Source organism: Xiphophorus couchianus, chromosome 12 (assembly GCF_001444195.1).
Source record: "Xiphophorus couchianus chromosome 12, X_couchianus-1.0, whole genome shotgun sequence".
Classification (NCBI taxonomy): Eukaryota; Metazoa; Chordata; class Actinopteri; order Cyprinodontiformes; family Poeciliidae; genus Xiphophorus; species Xiphophorus couchianus.
The window spans coordinates 1,032,798-1,050,361 of record NC_040239.1 but is presented as its reverse complement, the minus strand read 5'-3'; the positions used below and the strand labels follow the sequence as shown (position 1 = coordinate 1,050,361).

At 41.0% G+C, this 17,564-nt stretch overlaps 1 protein-coding gene across 3 annotated transcripts; it reads left to right on the top strand.

Moving 5' to 3' along the window:
* The first annotated feature begins 209 nt into the window (after nucleotides 1-209).
* LOC114154861 (noelin-like) lies at nucleotides 210-17,092 on the top strand. 3 transcript variants are annotated; one of them, XM_028034305.1, is made up of 6 exons: nucleotides 210-278; nucleotides 2,898-3,047; nucleotides 10,577-10,732; nucleotides 12,066-12,285; nucleotides 14,556-14,662; nucleotides 15,053-17,092. In XM_028034305.1, exons 1-6 carry the CDS (start codon nucleotides 210-212, stop codon nucleotides 15,713-15,715), a joined length of 1,365 nt encoding a protein of 454 aa, XP_027890106.1. In that variant the 3' UTR covers nucleotides 15,716-17,092. The 3 variants fall into 3 exon arrangements, with proteins under 3 accessions (XP_027890106.1, XP_027890108.1, XP_027890107.1); XM_028034307.1 differs by lacking the exons at nucleotides 210-278; nucleotides 2,898-3,047 and adding exons at nucleotides 8,068-8,234; nucleotides 9,321-9,483 and having other exon boundaries at nucleotides 15,053-15,715; XM_028034306.1 differs by lacking the exons at nucleotides 210-278; nucleotides 2,898-3,047 and adding an exon at nucleotides 8,279-9,483 and having other exon boundaries at nucleotides 15,053-15,715.
* Nucleotides 17,093-17,564: the final 472 nt, after the last annotated feature.

Here is a 17,564-nt window from a genome sequence, read left to right as displayed (position 1 = left end):
CCTGTAAGAACCAGACAGACAGCTCATCTTCCTCTTCCTCCTCTTCCTCAGATCTGCCTGTTAGCCCCTCCCCCTCTCTGAGCTTTGGGCTCTGGTTTCTCTCGGCTGCTTTTAGCCGTTGCATCATCGAAGGATACTGGGTGAACTGGTGAGCGTAGAGCCGGCTCTCTGGGCGGATCGTCGGTGCTGGATGTTTTTGGGAAGCAGCGATGGAGTCTGAGGAGAATCTGCTGAATGTTTTTCTGCAGCTGCTGCTGATCGGCTCTCGCTTCAGTCTGGTAACAGAAATTCAGAACTGAAATGTTTTTCTTCATGTTCTGCTGTTTGATTTGCTCTCTGGTCTTTTAGCTCCCACATTTTCTCAGCATGACATTGTTCTTGTTTCTGGTTCTCAGAGAAAATACACAAAATATTTGAATTTTTCAGTATCTGAAAATTGACAAAATCAACAGTTTTGATTTTGACAATAGTTTGATTTTGTCAAGCTATTGTCCCATATATATGGGACTATATGGGACAATAGCTTTATTTTCTAGCTATTGTCTCATTTAATTTAACCTCAAAAATCAGGAACCCAAAACAGTCTGAGTGAGAAATATGTTAATAAAACGAAGTTTCGGTGCAATTATTTATAATTAAACAGATAAAAACAGAAAATGTAATTATTGAGGAACGCTGGCATTCCTCCATTACTGAAGAAATAAAAACATTCAGCAGGTTGTAAAGAAAAGGGGAAACATTTTAAACTCCAACTGATCCGAGAAAACAAACTGAAAATTAATCTGCTGCACCAAAAACGACATTTTATTGGATCAAAATGCAAAACAGTAAATCTTCAGTTTCTAATTTTATCCAAGTGAGACGGAACAAATTCTCCTCACAGTGAGTTTTAACACTTCTCTAACACATCCAGCCAACTGTGAACTGCTTTATCTATCACAAGATAAAAAGATCCAGAATAAGAGAAACCAATGATGATGGCCAGGAAAAATAAAGAAAAAAACCCCCAGAAGCTGACTGGCACTTAGGTTAGAAATCTGGAAAATGTCTTTATTTCATTGGTTCTTTAAGATGTTTCTCTGTTAGACATAATTTGGTTTGATTATTGATTCTTCTGATCAAATATGTTTTCTGATCCATTTCACTCAATTAAACAACCCAGCCAGCAGAGGGCAGCACATTTCTAGAAGAGGGATTTGGAAGATATTTTGATCATTTTGTCCCACAGGGTCAAACCTAAACCGTGGCTCCCACTTTAGACCCAGAGAGGCCAGAAACTTCTGGACATTTTCCTGGTTCAATAAATAATTTCAACTGAAAATCTAAATCTACGGATGTTGACGATATTCTGAGACTCACCTATTAGGACTCACTCTTGGCATGTTTTCATGTACAATGAAATTTCAGTTAGATTGGCAACATTATCAGCTCCACCATCCTCCAGAACGCCGGCGGCCTCAGCGCCAGCTCCTGCGCTCTGTTTACGTCAGTAAAGATGGCCGCCACCCAGCATTGCTCTATTTGTAGCAGTAAAGATGGCCGCTGTCTCTGGATGGATTTAAAAGTGGTGAGAGCGACAGCATGGTCAGCAGACGAAGGAAGCTAATAGAAAGCTAACAGCTAATAGTTACACCCTACTTTGGCTGCAGCTTCTGATCCTGTTCTGATCCGGTTCTGACCTGGTTCTGTTTGGATGTGGAGTCCAACCAGAACTGGTGTGGTTGGGATGTGATGCGTTCACTGACTCAGTCTGCTTTCATCACTTCATTATTATCATTTTCAGACGTTTAGATTCTGTGTGGATTCTTCTGCTGCAGAATTTTGACGCATGTCGGATAAAATGCGACGTTCATCCTGCAGACGTTGGGGAACGTTCAGACACAGTTTAGTTCCTCATATGGACGAGGAACTGATCGGATTTTATTGGGGTGAAAAGATTGGAATCAGCCGTTCAAACTGGATCTGGGTTAAATTTTGGCAGTAAAGCTGATTTGGGTCTTGCTGAGTGAACGTTGCCTAAGGTACGTGAACAACGGCTCCAGACCACAGTTCTAAATCCAAAATCTGTGTGGTGTTGTCTTATGCTTTAATATAGTTTAAGTTGTGTTCTTCTTTAGACTGTAAAATAACAAACTAGAGCAAATGTGTTACTCGTAATATAATATGAAAAATTACAATAGTGAAAGACTAGATCTGTTCTTAGTAAAATACCTTGGTAGCTCAGGAAGTTCTGTAGCTGCACATCTACCTCTGAACCTTTGCACTGATCGTGTGACGGCCTGTTTCCTGCAGTTCTTCCAGTCTGTTGGATTTCTGCTGGTTTCGCTGCTCTGGACGATGTCAATGCTACAATCTTTTTTCTAAAGGTTTTTTGGCTCTAATGGCCTTTATTTGAAAGTGCTAGAACAGAAAAGTAGGAAAAGAGAGAGAAGGAAGACTCACGGCAAAGTCCACCAGGCCGGGACTCAAACCTGTGACTGCTGCGCAGAGGACCAAGGCCTCCCCAACCCCTGCGCCACCACAGAACCCCTGTCAATGTTCCATCTGTCGGTTCTTCTTCTCTTCCTGTTCTAAACTTTCCTGGTTTCTGTCTGAGATCATCTGCCAGCAGGTTGTTGGAAGAAATCCCACTGCAGACATTTCACACCCTCCTCCTGCTTTACAAAAACTGTTTTCAGTTTATTCAACTCAACAGTTAAGTCTCATGTACCAGTTTCCAACTTACCCTGCCTTAGTTTATTCATGATTTTATGCGTTGTTGAAAATGCCAATACATTTCTGTAGTACTAATTCATTTTAGCTCAGTTTAAGTCTGAATTTTGTTCATGAAAAGGGAAATGACATGTGGCTTGGAGCAGATTGAGGCCGATTTCCCTGATGTTGGTTGTTTTGTTCAGGCGGGTCCGTCGCCCCCGGAGGAAGGATGGCAGGTCTACAGCTCGGCTCAGGACTCTGAAGGAAGATGTGTTTGCACGGTGGTGGCTCCACAGCAGACTGTGTGCTCCAGAGACGCTCGAACCAAACAACTCAGACAACTGCTGGAGAAGGTAAAACCACTCCCAATGGAAATTAAGCTTCCTTACATTACGGTTATTACTAAAATCAGCTGCACATAGCATTGCTGTCTGTAACAGATGTTGGGTTATTAGCTCGCTGCTAATAATGGCCTTCTATTCCATACGACGGGATTCACTGTGTTTGTTCCCAGGAGTCACTTACCTTGTATGTCTGCACTGAAAAGGTCACTTTTTGCACTCTGATAATCATACACTTAGATTTTGATCGCTTGATCATTTGTATACATAATCTTTATGGATGCTACAGGATACTTGAATTTCCCATGTGATGAATAAATTGCCGTCTTCCATAACGTAATATTGCATATTTGAGACTAAAAGCATTAAAACCCAAATCACAGAATCCTCTTCAATATGGATATTTGAATAAATTCAGTCACTGGACTTAGTGGATTTACTGAAGGCTCTCCAAGCAGCCGGGTCTAATTAGAAGAACAAGTGGAAAGATACAAGTTGGTGCTGCTGCTGATGGAACGTTAATTTGTTTGATGCAATTCACCTCAGTTTTTATGCTGTTTTTCTTTTCTGTATAGAACAACATGAACGTGTATTAAACTGCATCATAATATAGAAACTGTGAATCAGTTTCGCTGACACGCTCAAGGCTCCTTTCCATGACTTTTCTTCTTATTAGGTTTTCTGTAGTGGCCTGTATTTACTAGTGATCAGACAGGAAAGTGGGCTGTGAGACGGGGAAGACGTGTGGCAAAGGTCAACAGGCCGGGACTCGACCCTGTGACGGCCGCGTTGAGGCATGTGTCGCACTTTAGCTCTGCGCCGCCGCCGGTCCATAAATGTTCAAAGCGCCATCGGCTACCAGTCTAAGATGACCCTGCAATGGGATTTTTCTCTTTGAGACAAGACAGCACAAACACATCAACCTGATTTTGTATTCCATTCACATGCTGCTGTTCCTTTTAGAACTGTTTTTAATATTTGATTTTTACTTTTTAAAAGGCTCAATGATCTTTATCATGGTTTAGGTTTGTGCTGGTCAGGTGTGCTCGTAGTTTTATGCTACTCTCCGATCTGTCTAACTTTTTTTTTCGGCATCTGCTGGTGTCAGCCAACAGGCGACCCGTCAGCTTTTCAGTTCTCAAAACCACAAAAAGGCTAATAAACCAACAACCCATCAGAACCGCGCACAGTAAGAAGCTCAGGCAGAACTTTAGTCCAACGGGAGGAGCTTGTTCATTTTTAGCTCACAGAAAAAGCGCCAAATGAACAAAACGTAAACTGAGTGACCAATAAGATTGAGCCTTTTGCGCCCACAGACTCACACTGATGCGCTACGTACAAGATGCTTTGACGCAGAATATTTTGTTTTTCTCCACAATTTTGTTAATAGTAAAGAGGATTAGATAATAAAACATACAATAACTTTTTTTTAGTAATTTTTCTATGCAAAGGAATATCTCAAGGTACTCATATCAATCAATCAAATTTTATTTATATAGCACATTTCAGCAGCAAGGCATTTCAAAGTGCTTCAACTGCATACAGCTGCAGGTGTTACTGCAATAATCCAGACTCTCAGTCACTTGTGGGCAATTTAGAATCACACAGAAAAGACCCAAAAGGCATCAAACTCTGATCTAAGAACTTCTGGTCACATAATAGCAGTTAACCCTAACTGCCCTTACTGATAACTATGTGAGCAGTCCCTAACAATAATATGATTAGACTTCATGTAATTATATATATGTATATGTATTATTATTATAAAGGCTGAGGCAAGAAAATTTATGTCTGCATCAAATAAGTAGCCCTTCGTGTTGCTCTGGACCCGTGAAGTAGCTCCAAGGCTCAAAAATGTTGGTGACCCCTGACCTAGTGGAACCGCATTAACCTTCCGACTGCCTCCATAAGATCTTCAGTCACCCAGAATCAGATATTCATTTGATCTGGATCTCCACCAGAGGGCACCATAAGGCCTGCAACCTTCAGATGCTGCCCTGCTCCAACACACCTGAGTCAAATCAAAGTGGAAATGCCAGGTCTGTTCAGAGCTGAATGGCTGCTGATGAGGGAATTCAGCCATTTGATCCCAGACTGTTGGAGGAAGGATGCATCTAACAGGTGCAGGACGCTAGCTCTGGAAGACTGGACTTGAGCACCTCATCTGAAATCTCTGTGGACGTTTAGCCAGCGATGGCTAGATAAAGCTTTCCAAGCCAAGGTTCAATACCTGTTGCGTCATTCTTTGTTCACTAGTGATATCTGTTGTTACATTGAAACTGTGACGACCTTGTCACTCAAATAAGTCATACTTCAAAAAATACTAGAACATGGTAGTGTATGCAAGATGTCACAGTAACATTTTTATCAGACCCATGTGAGGTATTTTGAACCCAACTTAACTTTGTCATTATCTTTACTCAAAGTAATCCTGAAGGCTGTTTCACCAAACCAGGATTCAGGAATCAGGATCAGAGGTAAACCCAGGCTCAGCTCCTTCAGCTCATCCTGATTTCATCTGTTCACATCAAACCGACTCAGCAGTTGCAGCTGAGTCCATCCACACTTCAGAGTATCAAGAGCTTCAGCAGATTTCTGCAGGAGACCAAAGACATCAATCACAGATTCACTGATGCTATCCTGGATAACCTGTATATGCTGTTTTTCACGCCAAGCAAACATCTTTTATTGAGGATTGTGAGGAATTAAAGATGATCATAATAAAGAAAGAAAACTGCTGCTGCAAGAGCAGATGGATTAAAGCATAATTAGCCCAAAATATACATTTCCAAACCATTCTGAACTAAAACATGTTATCATACCTGTCATTTGCTCAAATAAACAACTTTAATCTAATAAATTAAGTCAATATTATAATGTTAATCTGACAGCAGATTAATTTATGTTGCTCTTTTTTGTTCAATTTTATAGAAATGTATACAAAATAAACATGACAGGTCAAGATTAAATACAGTATCTGGAAAATAAAAGTGGATAAAATGTTAACTATAATATGCAAATGACTAATAATCCACCCATCCATCTTCTTTCACTTATCCAGGGTCGGGTCGCGGGGTCAACAGCCTTCCCTCCCCAGCCACTTCTTCCAGCTCCTTCAGGGGAATCCCAAGGCGTTCCCAGGCCAGCCGAGAAACATAGTCCCTCCAGCGTGTCCTGGGTCTTCCCCTGGGCCTCCTCCCACTGGGACATGAACTCCTCACCAGGGAGGCGTCCAGGAGGCATCCTGACCAGATGCCCGAGCCTCAACTGGCTCCTCTCGATGTGAAGGAGCAGCGGCTCTACTCTGAGTCCCTCCTGGATGACTGAGCTTCTCTCTAAGGGAGAGCCCAGCCACCCTACGGAGAAAACCTATTTCAGCCACTTGTATCTGTGATCTGGTTCTTTCGGTCATGACCCAAAGCTCATGACCATAGATGAGGGTGGGAACTTAGAGCGTCCGGTAAATCGAGAGCTTCGCTTTTTGGCTCAGCTCTCTCTTCACCACGATGGACCGGTACAGTTCGGTCCATTGGTAAAACTTGGTAAAATAATTACCAAGTTGCTCCGATAGTATTTTTACACCATTAGGACAAACAATATCCAGTTCCCTTGCTGAGGAGTACCACCAAATTCAGTTTGTTTGAACAATAAAACCCTTTTTTTTTTCTTGGGAACAAAAATGTACAAAACAGGACCATTGACCACTGTTCATCACACTTCAATGCAGACGCTGCGTCAATCCACCCGTCAATCTCCAGCTCCCTTCTTCCCTCTTTTGTTAACAAGATCCCGAGATACTTGAACTCCTCCTCTTGGGGCAGGACAAGGAGAAGGCACTCTACCCTTTTCTGGCTCAAGACCCTCAGATTTGGAGGCACCGATCCTTCACACTCAGCTGTGAACCACTCCAGCGAAAGCTGTAGATCACAATTTGAGAGACCAGTAGGACCACATCATCTGCAGAGACGTGATCCTAAGGCCACCAAATCGGATCCCCTCAACACCTTGGCTGTTCTAGAGATTCTGTCCATGAAAGTGATGAACAGAATCGGTGACAAAGGGCAGCCCTGGTGGAGTCCAACTCTCACCGGAAACGAGCCCGACTTACTGCCAGCAATGTGGACCAGACTCTGACACCGGTCATACAGGGACCTGACAGCCCGTATCAAAGGGCCCGGTACCCCATACTCCCGGAGAACCCCCACATGGCTCCCCGAGGGACACGGTCAAACGCCTTCTCCAAGTCCACAAAACACATGTAGGCTGGTTGGGCGAACTCCCAGAATCCTCCAGGACTCTGCTGAGGGTGTAGAGCTGGTCCAGTGTTCCACGACCAGAACCAGAACCACACTGCTCTTTCTGAATCTGAGGTTCGACTATCCAATGGATCCTCCTCTCCAGGACCCCTGAATAGACCTTGCCAGGGAGGCTTAAGAGTGTGACCCCTCTATAATTGGAGCACACCCTCCGGTTCCCCTTTTTGAACAGGGGGACCACCACCCCGGTCTGCCAATCCAGGGGAACTGCCCCCGATGTCCATGCAATATTGCAGAGTCTCATCAGCCAACACAACCCTACAACATCCAGAGCCTTAAGGAACTCCGGGCGGATATCATCCACCCCCGGAGCCCTGCCACCGAGGAGCTTTTTAACCACCCCGGCGACCTCGCCCCCAGAGATTGGAGAGCCCAACCCAGAGTCCCCAGGCTCAGCTTCTTCAATAGAAGGCATGTTGGTGGGATTGAGGAGGTCTTCGAAGTACTCTGCCCACCGGCCCACAACGTCCCGAGTAGAGGTCAGCAGCACACCATCCCCACTATAAACAGTGTTGGTGCTGTACTGCTTCCCCCCCCCATGAGACACCAGATGGTGGACCAGAATCACCTCAAAGCCGTGAGGAAGTCTTTCTCCATGGCCTCTCCAAACTCCTCCCACGCCCGAGTTTTGCCTCAGCAACCACCCGAGCCGCATGCCGCTTGGACTGCTGGTACCCATCAGCTGCTTCCGGAGTCATGCGTTGAGGTGAGACCGACTGTTTCTAGCCAGAACCTCTCAACCTCACACACTGGCTCCTTCCCCACCTGAGAGGCGACATTCCACGTCCCAAGACCCAGCCTCTGCGAGAATTGGACCGCCAGGGCCCCCGCCCTCGGCCACCACCCATTCCACACTGCAGCCCTTTGGCCCCTCCCACAGGTGGTGAGTCCATAATGTGTTTAATTTGTTTTATCTATGGTTAACTTCCTGTTTGAGTTGTGATGCTTTTGTTTTGAAGGCTCATTTTCTTGTTTATCTGTGCAAAGGCAGCTTAACATAAATCAAAAGATAAATTATAACAGAGTTTATAAAATGTAAAACAGACAAAAGGAATGTTTTTGATGTAAATACATATTTGTTTTAAATGGAGTGTGATCTAAATTATGCATTTATTTAATTATACCCAAAACTAAAGTTAATTTACATTGTAAAGGTCATTTCAAGTTAAGTTAAAATGAATCAGTAAAGTATGTAAAGTACCTTCTCACTAATATGGTTGAATTAAGTACAGTACATTTGTTTCTTTACCAGCCATTTGTCTAATCATCTCATCACTGCAATGGTCAACTAAAGGCCTTTCTGTCAAACTAGAGCAGCAATCTTCAGAAACAGATTCTCTGCATGGGTCATTTTCAAATTTATGTTGGCATTTTCTAACATCATAATGTTAAAATAATTATGCTATTCATACCGAAATGAATCAGTGGCATTTTAATGCAGGGAGATAAAGAAAAGTAAAGAGAATCAGGGACAAAACTCACTGATTGCTTAACTAAACCTGTCCTGTCCTGCAGGTTTTAGATGAGCCACAGGTACGAAACCCTGGAATGAAACGGCTTCATCACCTCCTCCTGGTGTGGATCGGTTCTCCAGAACCTTAATGACCTCATTATTCTATTCAAGTGCTGCAGATGCTCATTTAAAGGTTGGAGGACAACGGGACTCCAGGACTGGAGTTTGAGACCTGTGGTATAGCTGTTAGCCTAGTGGTTAGCATAGCTGTTAGCCTAGTGGTTAACTTTGGAGCAGGCTAGCTTCACTGAATAAATCACCCTGGTAGCTAATGTTACTGCTTTAAGCTAGGATATTGGGAAAATCCTGGGTCAACTTGCTATCCTGGTTTTGTGAAGAGGATCTGCTGTTTGTCAGCTTGTTTTTCTTTCATCTTTCTGACTGATTTGAAATTAGGAGATTTGTTTGAGTGTCTTGGAAGTGCAGAGATTGTTGGATTTTTTACCCTCTCCTCAGATGCTACTATCTCAGCTGATGTACAACCAAACTACCTAAGACCCGCGAAGCAGCTTTTATTCAACCCTGCAACGTTTCCACCATCCTGGTCCCAGGAGACATCGTGTCCTCTGCCTCCAGCCTCCACTCAGCAATCTGTCCATCTGGCATCTACAGTACATCAGTAAGATCTACGCTCCTCAAGACTCGACGTTCTCTCATTCCCACTCACCTCTCCCTCCTTCCCAGTGAACTTCCAGTCCCATGTCTCCAGCGTCCGGGATCAAGAACCCGACAAGAATCATTGTCTTTTCAATAAACCTTTTACATCTAATTATTTTCCTGAGAGCATTTGTGGGTCAGACATCTGAACAAAACCATGACCTTCATAGTCTTAATCCAGAATTATGATGGCGTATATCTTTCTCTAGGCCATCCAGTAACTTTTCTTATTATTTTTTAACTGACAACTAATTTTGGAGCTTAAGTTTTCTTGTTTGTATTGGACTATTTAGCCTTCGTATGTCATCCTTCCCCTCTCACCGGTTCCAGCTGTTTGTTATTTTCTTGATTGCCTCTGTGTGTATTTTTGCATCGTTGTTTCCCTGATGCATCCTTGCATCTTCTCCTGTCCCTGGGAATTATGCACTTTGGGTTGTCATAACACACAATCACCTAAAACAGCGGGTGTCCAAGTGGGTCCTGAAGGACCGGCATCCTGCATGCTTTAGTTTGTCCCTGGTGGTAGTAACTTCCTCCTCAGCAGGTTCTTCTAATGGTCCATCTTTGGATCCAGGTGCGTTAAACCAGGGAGAACTAAAACATGCAGGATGCCGGGCCTCCAAGATCCACTTTGGGCTCCACTGACCTAAAAGATAAAAACAGCACACAGATGTCAGAAAATGCACCTTGAATTGCTTTGATTAGTAGAGAGACAGAGAGTGGTGCATCAAAACACAGATCATGTTCTGCAGTTGTTTTCTTCACTTATTTCCATAATGAGAAGCTGAGAGAAAATGTATTTGATAGACATATCGTTACTCAGATATTCTGAGTTATTGCTATTGACGGCTAAAGGAAACAAAACTCAAATAAGAAAGTCAAGAAAAGAAGCATTAATGGTCAAATTATAAGACCATAGACTTTGACATTGACATTAATCATAAAACTAGAATTAAAATGCAGTTTTGCATGCCATTACACTGATGGATTCTGTTTGCAGTAAAATACAGAGAATGATGCAGGTTAATACCATGTATTGATTTGATGCTATGCAGGTTCAAAACATGAGTCAGTCCATTGAGGTTCTGGATCAACGGACGCAGAGGGACATGCAGTTTGTTGAGAAGATGGAGGTGCAGCTGAAAAGTCTTGAAAACAAATTCAAACAAGTGGAGGAGGGCCATGAGAGCAACATTGCCAGGCAGTACAAGGTACCAACATGCCAGCTTGTCAATGACTAACCAGTGAAGAGGCTTTAAGTTTGAAATCATAACAATTAATCAAAGGCTTGTATCATGAAATGAAGTGTTAACATTTTGATCAATTCAATCACACATCAAGCTGATCTGAACTTCTGGCTCACTGCATGATTTTGCCTGTTCCTACTTTTAAACATTAGATGTAAATGCAAAGGTTTTTACCGGGACTTCACTGAACGTTTTAAATCAATCATCTGAATCAGACATGAGAATTCAGCCAGGAGCAGCACACGCTAGCGCTAACGCTAACGCTAACCCAGAGGAATTATTCACCGTATGCATGGTACTTTATGCTTTTTATGTGTGCGTCTGTTAATTTTAGTGTTTTTACTATTCACTGCATGACTATTGCTGCTATTGAAATGTAAATTTTCCTCTTTGGGATAAATAAAGTATTATCAATCTATTATTGGTTTGTAAACACAGCAGATGTGCTCAACTTGATTGCGGAAAGAGGCGTGGAGGCCACTGGTTGCCATGGTTACCTGCATTAATCTCACTGTTTGAGCATTAGCTAGCATGTTGTCAGTCAGTGTACTACAACTTTATCACAGTGACAAAATGAGTCACTTTACCAAATGAATGTTAGTGAATGAGACCCATAAGGATTAAATACAGGCGAGTCGATAAATGATGAGAGAAAATGGTTAAAAAATGTCTAACTACCATTATTAAAGCAATTTATTCCCAGTAATATGCTCAGCTCTCAGAGAGATATGGCGAGTCTCTCTAAGACTAATTATTGGGGAGCATTAAGGGAACCAGAATAAGGTTTTCCTAAAATGTAGGGTTTTTTTATACAAAAAAGGAATTCAAATTTAACATGTAAAGGACAAATACAGTAAAATTATTTCTTCACAGTCACAGTTAGAGGAAAAATAAAGATGTAGCTGCACCCATCAAGGCCGATGAGAAACTAAGGCTTCAAAAATGAAAAATGCAGCAAGTTGATGCAGTGAGACGGTGTGCTAAAAATAAAACCTCTGACAACAGCAGGCGCCACAAAGCTTCACGCAGGAGTCGATCTGCTGGCTGCCAGTTGTAAATGATTTTATTAGCCTGATTGCAAATGATTAAAATAGAAAAATATATTCATGCCTGCGCTCTGAAGGCGACTTGACTGCAATGCAACGTGACTTCGACTGATAATCCTTCTATTGATTGATCTATATCATAAGTACTGAGGGCCATGTAGGTCCAATGCCACAGCGTTCTTATGCAACTTTGATCAAATTCATTAATTATGAAACTACGTTTAAAAGTTCCTTTTATTTTTCTATCTCAGTCCATTAAAGCCAAGATGGAGGAGCTGCGTCCTCTCATCCCGGTTCTGGAAGCCTACAAGGCAGATGCTCTGCTGGTCCGACAGTTTAAAGAGGAAGCAGCCAATGTGACGGAGCTGCTGGGATCACTGCAGGAACAACTGGGAGGACTGGACTACCAGGAGGTCCACAGCCGGGTCATGGACCTGGAGAACCGTCTGCGCGCCTGCATGCAGAGGCTTGGTGTGTAGACAAACAGGAACTCTCAGTTCACTAGAGTTGTGAAACTTGGTCCCAAGACCTTGTGGGTCTGTAGGTGTGAGTTTCCCCAAATGTTGGGGCAGTAGTTCAACTAACTGGGTTCCATCCACACAGCAGGGAAACGTGACTCAAATCGGCCTTTTTTTGCTCATATAACATTTTCACCGCATTCTGAGCGGCCCCAAAATAATCCAACCAAAATGTGTATCTAATAGTTTTCAAAGCATCTGCAATCTGAACATCAAATAATTCAAATAAAGTATTTTATTTATTTATTTTTACTTTTATGTTATTGATGTGAGACATGCATCATAGTTCTGTGCCAGAAAAAGCCAGATGTGGTAAATCAAGATGTTAACACTCACTGAAAATTATAATGATATATTTATAAAAGATTTCTTGTCAGTAAAGCACATCATGTTACAATTAGTTTTTACAGTCATATTTCAGTTTTTATTTGTGCTGTGATCTTTTGATGGCTCCCAGTAACTTATCCTGCTGAAAACAGTGGAAAACTCTCCAGTCATAATTCTTTTCATAAACACAGCAACGTAAATGTTCACGCAGAAGACTCTTTGTGGTCAGGTTTCATTAGCAACATGTATGCAAAGAGAAATCTGAATTGTTCATTAAGATCTGCTGTGTGAATATAGCTCCAGTCTGGAGCCCCGTTATCGGTTAGCCGGCTAATGAGCTAGCGCAGGTGGGATGTCTCGTAATACGAGGATCTGAAAATTCTTTCCCGATTCATCTTGGTTTTGGTCTTGGACTTGATTGCACCTCTCACAAAGTCTTGGTCTCTGCTTAGACGGTTTTTAGTTCAACATTACAGATCACATTTCAGATCCTTTCAAACTTTGTAACGACCAGCAGAGCTGGTGGCGTTCAGCGTCACATGACCATAAGTTCACACAACTCCAGGATGTGGCTGAGACTTGCATAAGAATCACTTGTGGCAGTGACCATATTAATATTTTATATATGTATATTTCTATGACCAAAACTAAATAATTTATGTAGCTGAAAAGAATATTTAGATCTCACAGTTATGATTCTGGGTTATTTTCATTATTTCCTTGTTTATTCAGTTTAGATCATGCCTTTTCACTTTAGTTTTGTCATGAATCTATTTTCATTCACAAACATTTGGCCTTAGGGAATTCAAATGGTTAGCAACGGTTCTATGGGGGAACTTTACTGCCATAATTCAATCCATGTTTTGTAAGTGAGCAGAGAGGTTTGTAAATGAATTGAGGCAAGCAGAGACAAGGTTTCAACACAAGGACAAAGGTTTGAGAAAGCACAGTGAATACTGGAAAGAAAGCAGAATTTTTGAGTACAAGCATTGCACATTTTGAGAAGAAAGATATGAAGTCCTGCTTGCAAAGTGAAAATGTGTGCTCTCAAATTATGGCAGAAAAATTCCTCCATACAGTTCTGCTTCTAACCTTGTCATTTTGGGAGCACAAGAATAACTTCTGTCTTCTGGAGACATTTCTGACCCTTCACTCATAGTTTAGGCACATTAACCCAGTGACTGTGGTGGATTTTGGTCATGTGGCCAGAACAAAATAAAAGATCTTTGTCAACAACATCAACATACTAGTAGATGCTGTGCGAGATGGTCTATGCTAATGGGATCAAATAGCCACTGAAGATCAGTGGCTAGATAATGGAGCCTTGAGGTTCTCCACTTAGGTCATTGTTTGCTTAATTCAAAATGACTGACATAATGTAGCCTCTGCCTGTTATGCAAGATCTGAACATGTTAATCAAACCAAAGTCTGCCTTGAAGACTCCACTCAGGTGTGTGAATCTTTGACTTTTTTTCTTTATAATCTTGCTCAGCTTAGGACCCACTGACCTTCCCATTCTTACTACATGCTCTGCTGTCGTTCACCACTTTGAGTCTTAGTTCATCTTTTTTGGATGAAATTTGAAGCCTTCTGGATCTCCCATCGATCCAGTCCCTCTTCATCTTTTTTTAAGATCTTGACGACAAGCTGAAGGATCAAAAGACCTTTTAAATCTTAACCAGAATGTCAAACCAGGTCTAAAGGTTAAAAGATAATTACAAAGAAACAGTGAACATGCAAATGAAGCAATAATTTAATGTAAAACCACAACTAATTTCATTCAGTGGCATCAAAAGTCCTCTAATTTAAATAAGTCTATATAATCACTGTAAACTTGATTTGATCTCTTCCACATTTTATCTTGCCATGTCTTCATGTAGTTCTGTATTTTTACAGCTTGTGGGAAACTTACAGGAATATCAGAACCTATCACAATGAAAACATCTGGGTCCAGATTTGGTTCGTGGATGACCGACCCGCTGGCTTCAGTTGGAGACAACAGAGTAAGTGTCACAACTTTCAGAACAGAAACCACCAAAACAACAAAGGACATTTTGTCTTAAGCATTTTAAATTTGATTTTTTTAAATTAGCTTTATCTCAAATGCCAGTTGTTAACAATTAATGTCCAATTTATTGATCACAATACATTGGACAAGTGTATTCATTTCATCTCCTGTTGCTAATCTGAAAGACATTGAATAAAGTTGGCATAAACGTAAATATGGTCAGAGTAAAAAATGAAATTCACACAATGATCCAAGCTAGCCAAAGCATTTTACTCATGTTGAAGTCTGTTCTTCACCAAACCCAGAATTTGTGTCCATAATTAATCAAGCTATTAAAGATGATCTAAACAGTTAAATTGCTTTTTCTGCTCACTTTGTCTCACAGGTGTGGTACATGGATGGTTATCACAACAATCGCTTTGTCAGGGAGTACCAGTCAATGTATGACTTCATGACAACAGATAACTTCACGTCCCATCGCCTGCCTCATCCGTGGTCCGGTACTGGCCAAGTTGTTTATAATGGATCCATTTACTATAACAAGTTTCAGAGTCACACCATAATCAAATTTGACTTTAGCACATCACTTATCAGCCGCTCCAGACAGCTTGACTTTGCCGGTTACAACAACATGTACCATTACTCATGGGGTGGGCACTCTGATATCGACCTCATGGTGGACGAGGGCGGGCTCTGGGCTGTGTATGCAACCAATCAAAATGCTGGCAACATTGTGCTGAGCAAATTAAATCCAAACACTCTTCAAATAATCCGCAGTTGGACCACCAACCACCCAAAGCGAAGTGCCGGTGAGGCCTTCATGATCTGCGGAACATTGTATGTCACCAATGGTTACTCAGGAGGAACTAAGGTTTACTACGCCTTCTCTACCAACTCCTCCACCTACGAGTACATTGACATTCCCCTGACCAACAAATACAGCCACTTGTCCATGCTCGATTACAATCCTAGAGACAGAGCACTTTATGCCTGGAACAACGGCCACCAAGTTCTGTATAATGTAACGCTTTATCATATAATACAGTAACTAGACTGTATTGTTCCTCTGTGTCACAGTTTGATATATGATTCTCACATAAGACTCTACATTTTCTCTCACATTTTCTGACTTTAAGACAAAAGCAATTATTCAGATAATTTATGTGCTTCCAGGGCAAATAGGTTCACTGACTGAAACTGTTGATCACAGCTGCAGAGAGCCATAAAACCGACTGTTCCTCGCTCAAACCCTCTCTGCACTACACAGTTTTACAGGCGTTTCTTAGCATGGGACGCTACAATAAGATGTCAGCGTGTCAATTGTGGACAAATAAAAAACAGCACTCTAAGAACTATGGAACTCCAAAAGTATTTCTGATTTGATAAGTTATTTAAATTGTTTCAGCACCAAATATTGGATTAAGATGCCTGTTGTGAATTTTACCCAGAGCTTTCTCTTTTCATTCACAAGTCATATAAACCTTAACGCTGGGCTGGAAATCATTAATCAAGCTGTTAAAAACATTTCTATTCTCAAAGACTGCTGTAAAAAAGGTTTTTTAAAAAACCAAAAATTAATGAAAGTGTTTCTAGTTTAAGAAACTAACCAGATACTCCTGGTTTTTGTAATTTCCCAAGTCCAGACATTTTCTTGGTACTGAAAATATGGAACAAAGTACTGGACTGTTAACTTTTAGATGTTAAAATGTTATTTTATTGTTAAAGATTTTAGGAAATTCATTGATTTATTTTCCTGAAATTGTTCCTTTTAGCCTTGAAGTCACCTGCTTTCTAAATTACAACAAAGTGTTTAAATAAAATATATTTATTGTTTTGGGATTGTTTGTATTTTTTTCAGAATCTATAAATTTAGGATTCCAATTCAAAATGGAATTTTATGATTTTTTAAAATGTAACATATCAAACAGCAATAGTTATTGTTCTCTTTTGCAAAAAAGTATTGTTAGAACTTTTTGTAGGACAAGCAGAACTTTAAAGTCTGTAACTTTTCGTATGACTTTCTGTGCTATCAGCTTAGTTTGTGAAACATCATTTCTACTGAAATATAAACCCTTTTTTCCTGAATAACAAAAATCCACATTTACTTAAATGATGATAATATTCTATGGTGTTTCTCAGTTTTTTTTTTGTTGTTTTTTTTTACATACAAGCAGATTTTTTTATAGACTCAGAAAATTAATTTATTGGCTTGTGAAATAATTTTGTTCATTTTGGTGTTTGGTGCCATGTAAAGTAATCCAAATGGATCCATTAATTATAGATATGGTTAACAGTTTGACTGTTTATTCTATTGGTTTGTGTAGATTTTGTGTAACCATTAATACAAGTCAAGAATCAACATGAACATTTTCACTGTTTTGTGTAGATTAAGCAAATAAAAGTGGGAACTGTGCAGATATGTGGACTGAGGAGTTTATGGAATTTGTGGCCTTTATTTTACAATGATATGATGGGGCAAAGATGACTAGGAAAGAAAGAAAGAACCTGCAAAAAATGACTGGAATCGAACCAAGAATCCACATAGTCTAACAAGTGATCCAAGCGAAATGGATGAAGGGTTATTCCCACTTCTGGTTCACAAAAACATTCAGAATAGCTTTGCTGGAGTGCTGGTTAATCTTCCAGGGAAGTTTTAAATATTGAATTGTGGACAAGGACTTTACAGCAGTGGTAGCTGTTAAGGCACAGCCATTTTGGGAGACATTTCCATGTTTTTTTCCAGGTCAGAATCCCTTTCAACACTGTTGGACTCTGTTTCTGTCATACAGACGCAAGTCATGTCAAGGCAGATTCCAGCTGGGGGGTTTCTTTTGTAATAGGTTCAGAGCAAAAGTATCTGTAAACAGAGTACACAGACTTTAAGAAGTAGATGAACA

What these genes read in the sequence shown, in the direction of transcription:
- LOC114154861 (XM_028034305.1), top strand. Translation starts at nt 210, where the DNA reads ATGGAGTCTGAGGAGAATCTGCTGAATGTTTTTCTGCAGCTGCTGCTG. An exon ending in TCGGCTCTCGCTTCAGTCTG is followed by an intron (nt 279 to 2,897) that starts GTAACAGAAATT and finishes TGTTTTGTTCAG; the next exon opens with GCGGGTCCGTCGCCCCCGGA. An exon ending in CGCCTGCATGCAGAGGCTTG is followed by an intron (nt 12,286 to 14,555) that starts GTGTGTAGACAA and finishes GTATTTTTACAG; the next exon opens with CTTGTGGGAAACTTACAGGA.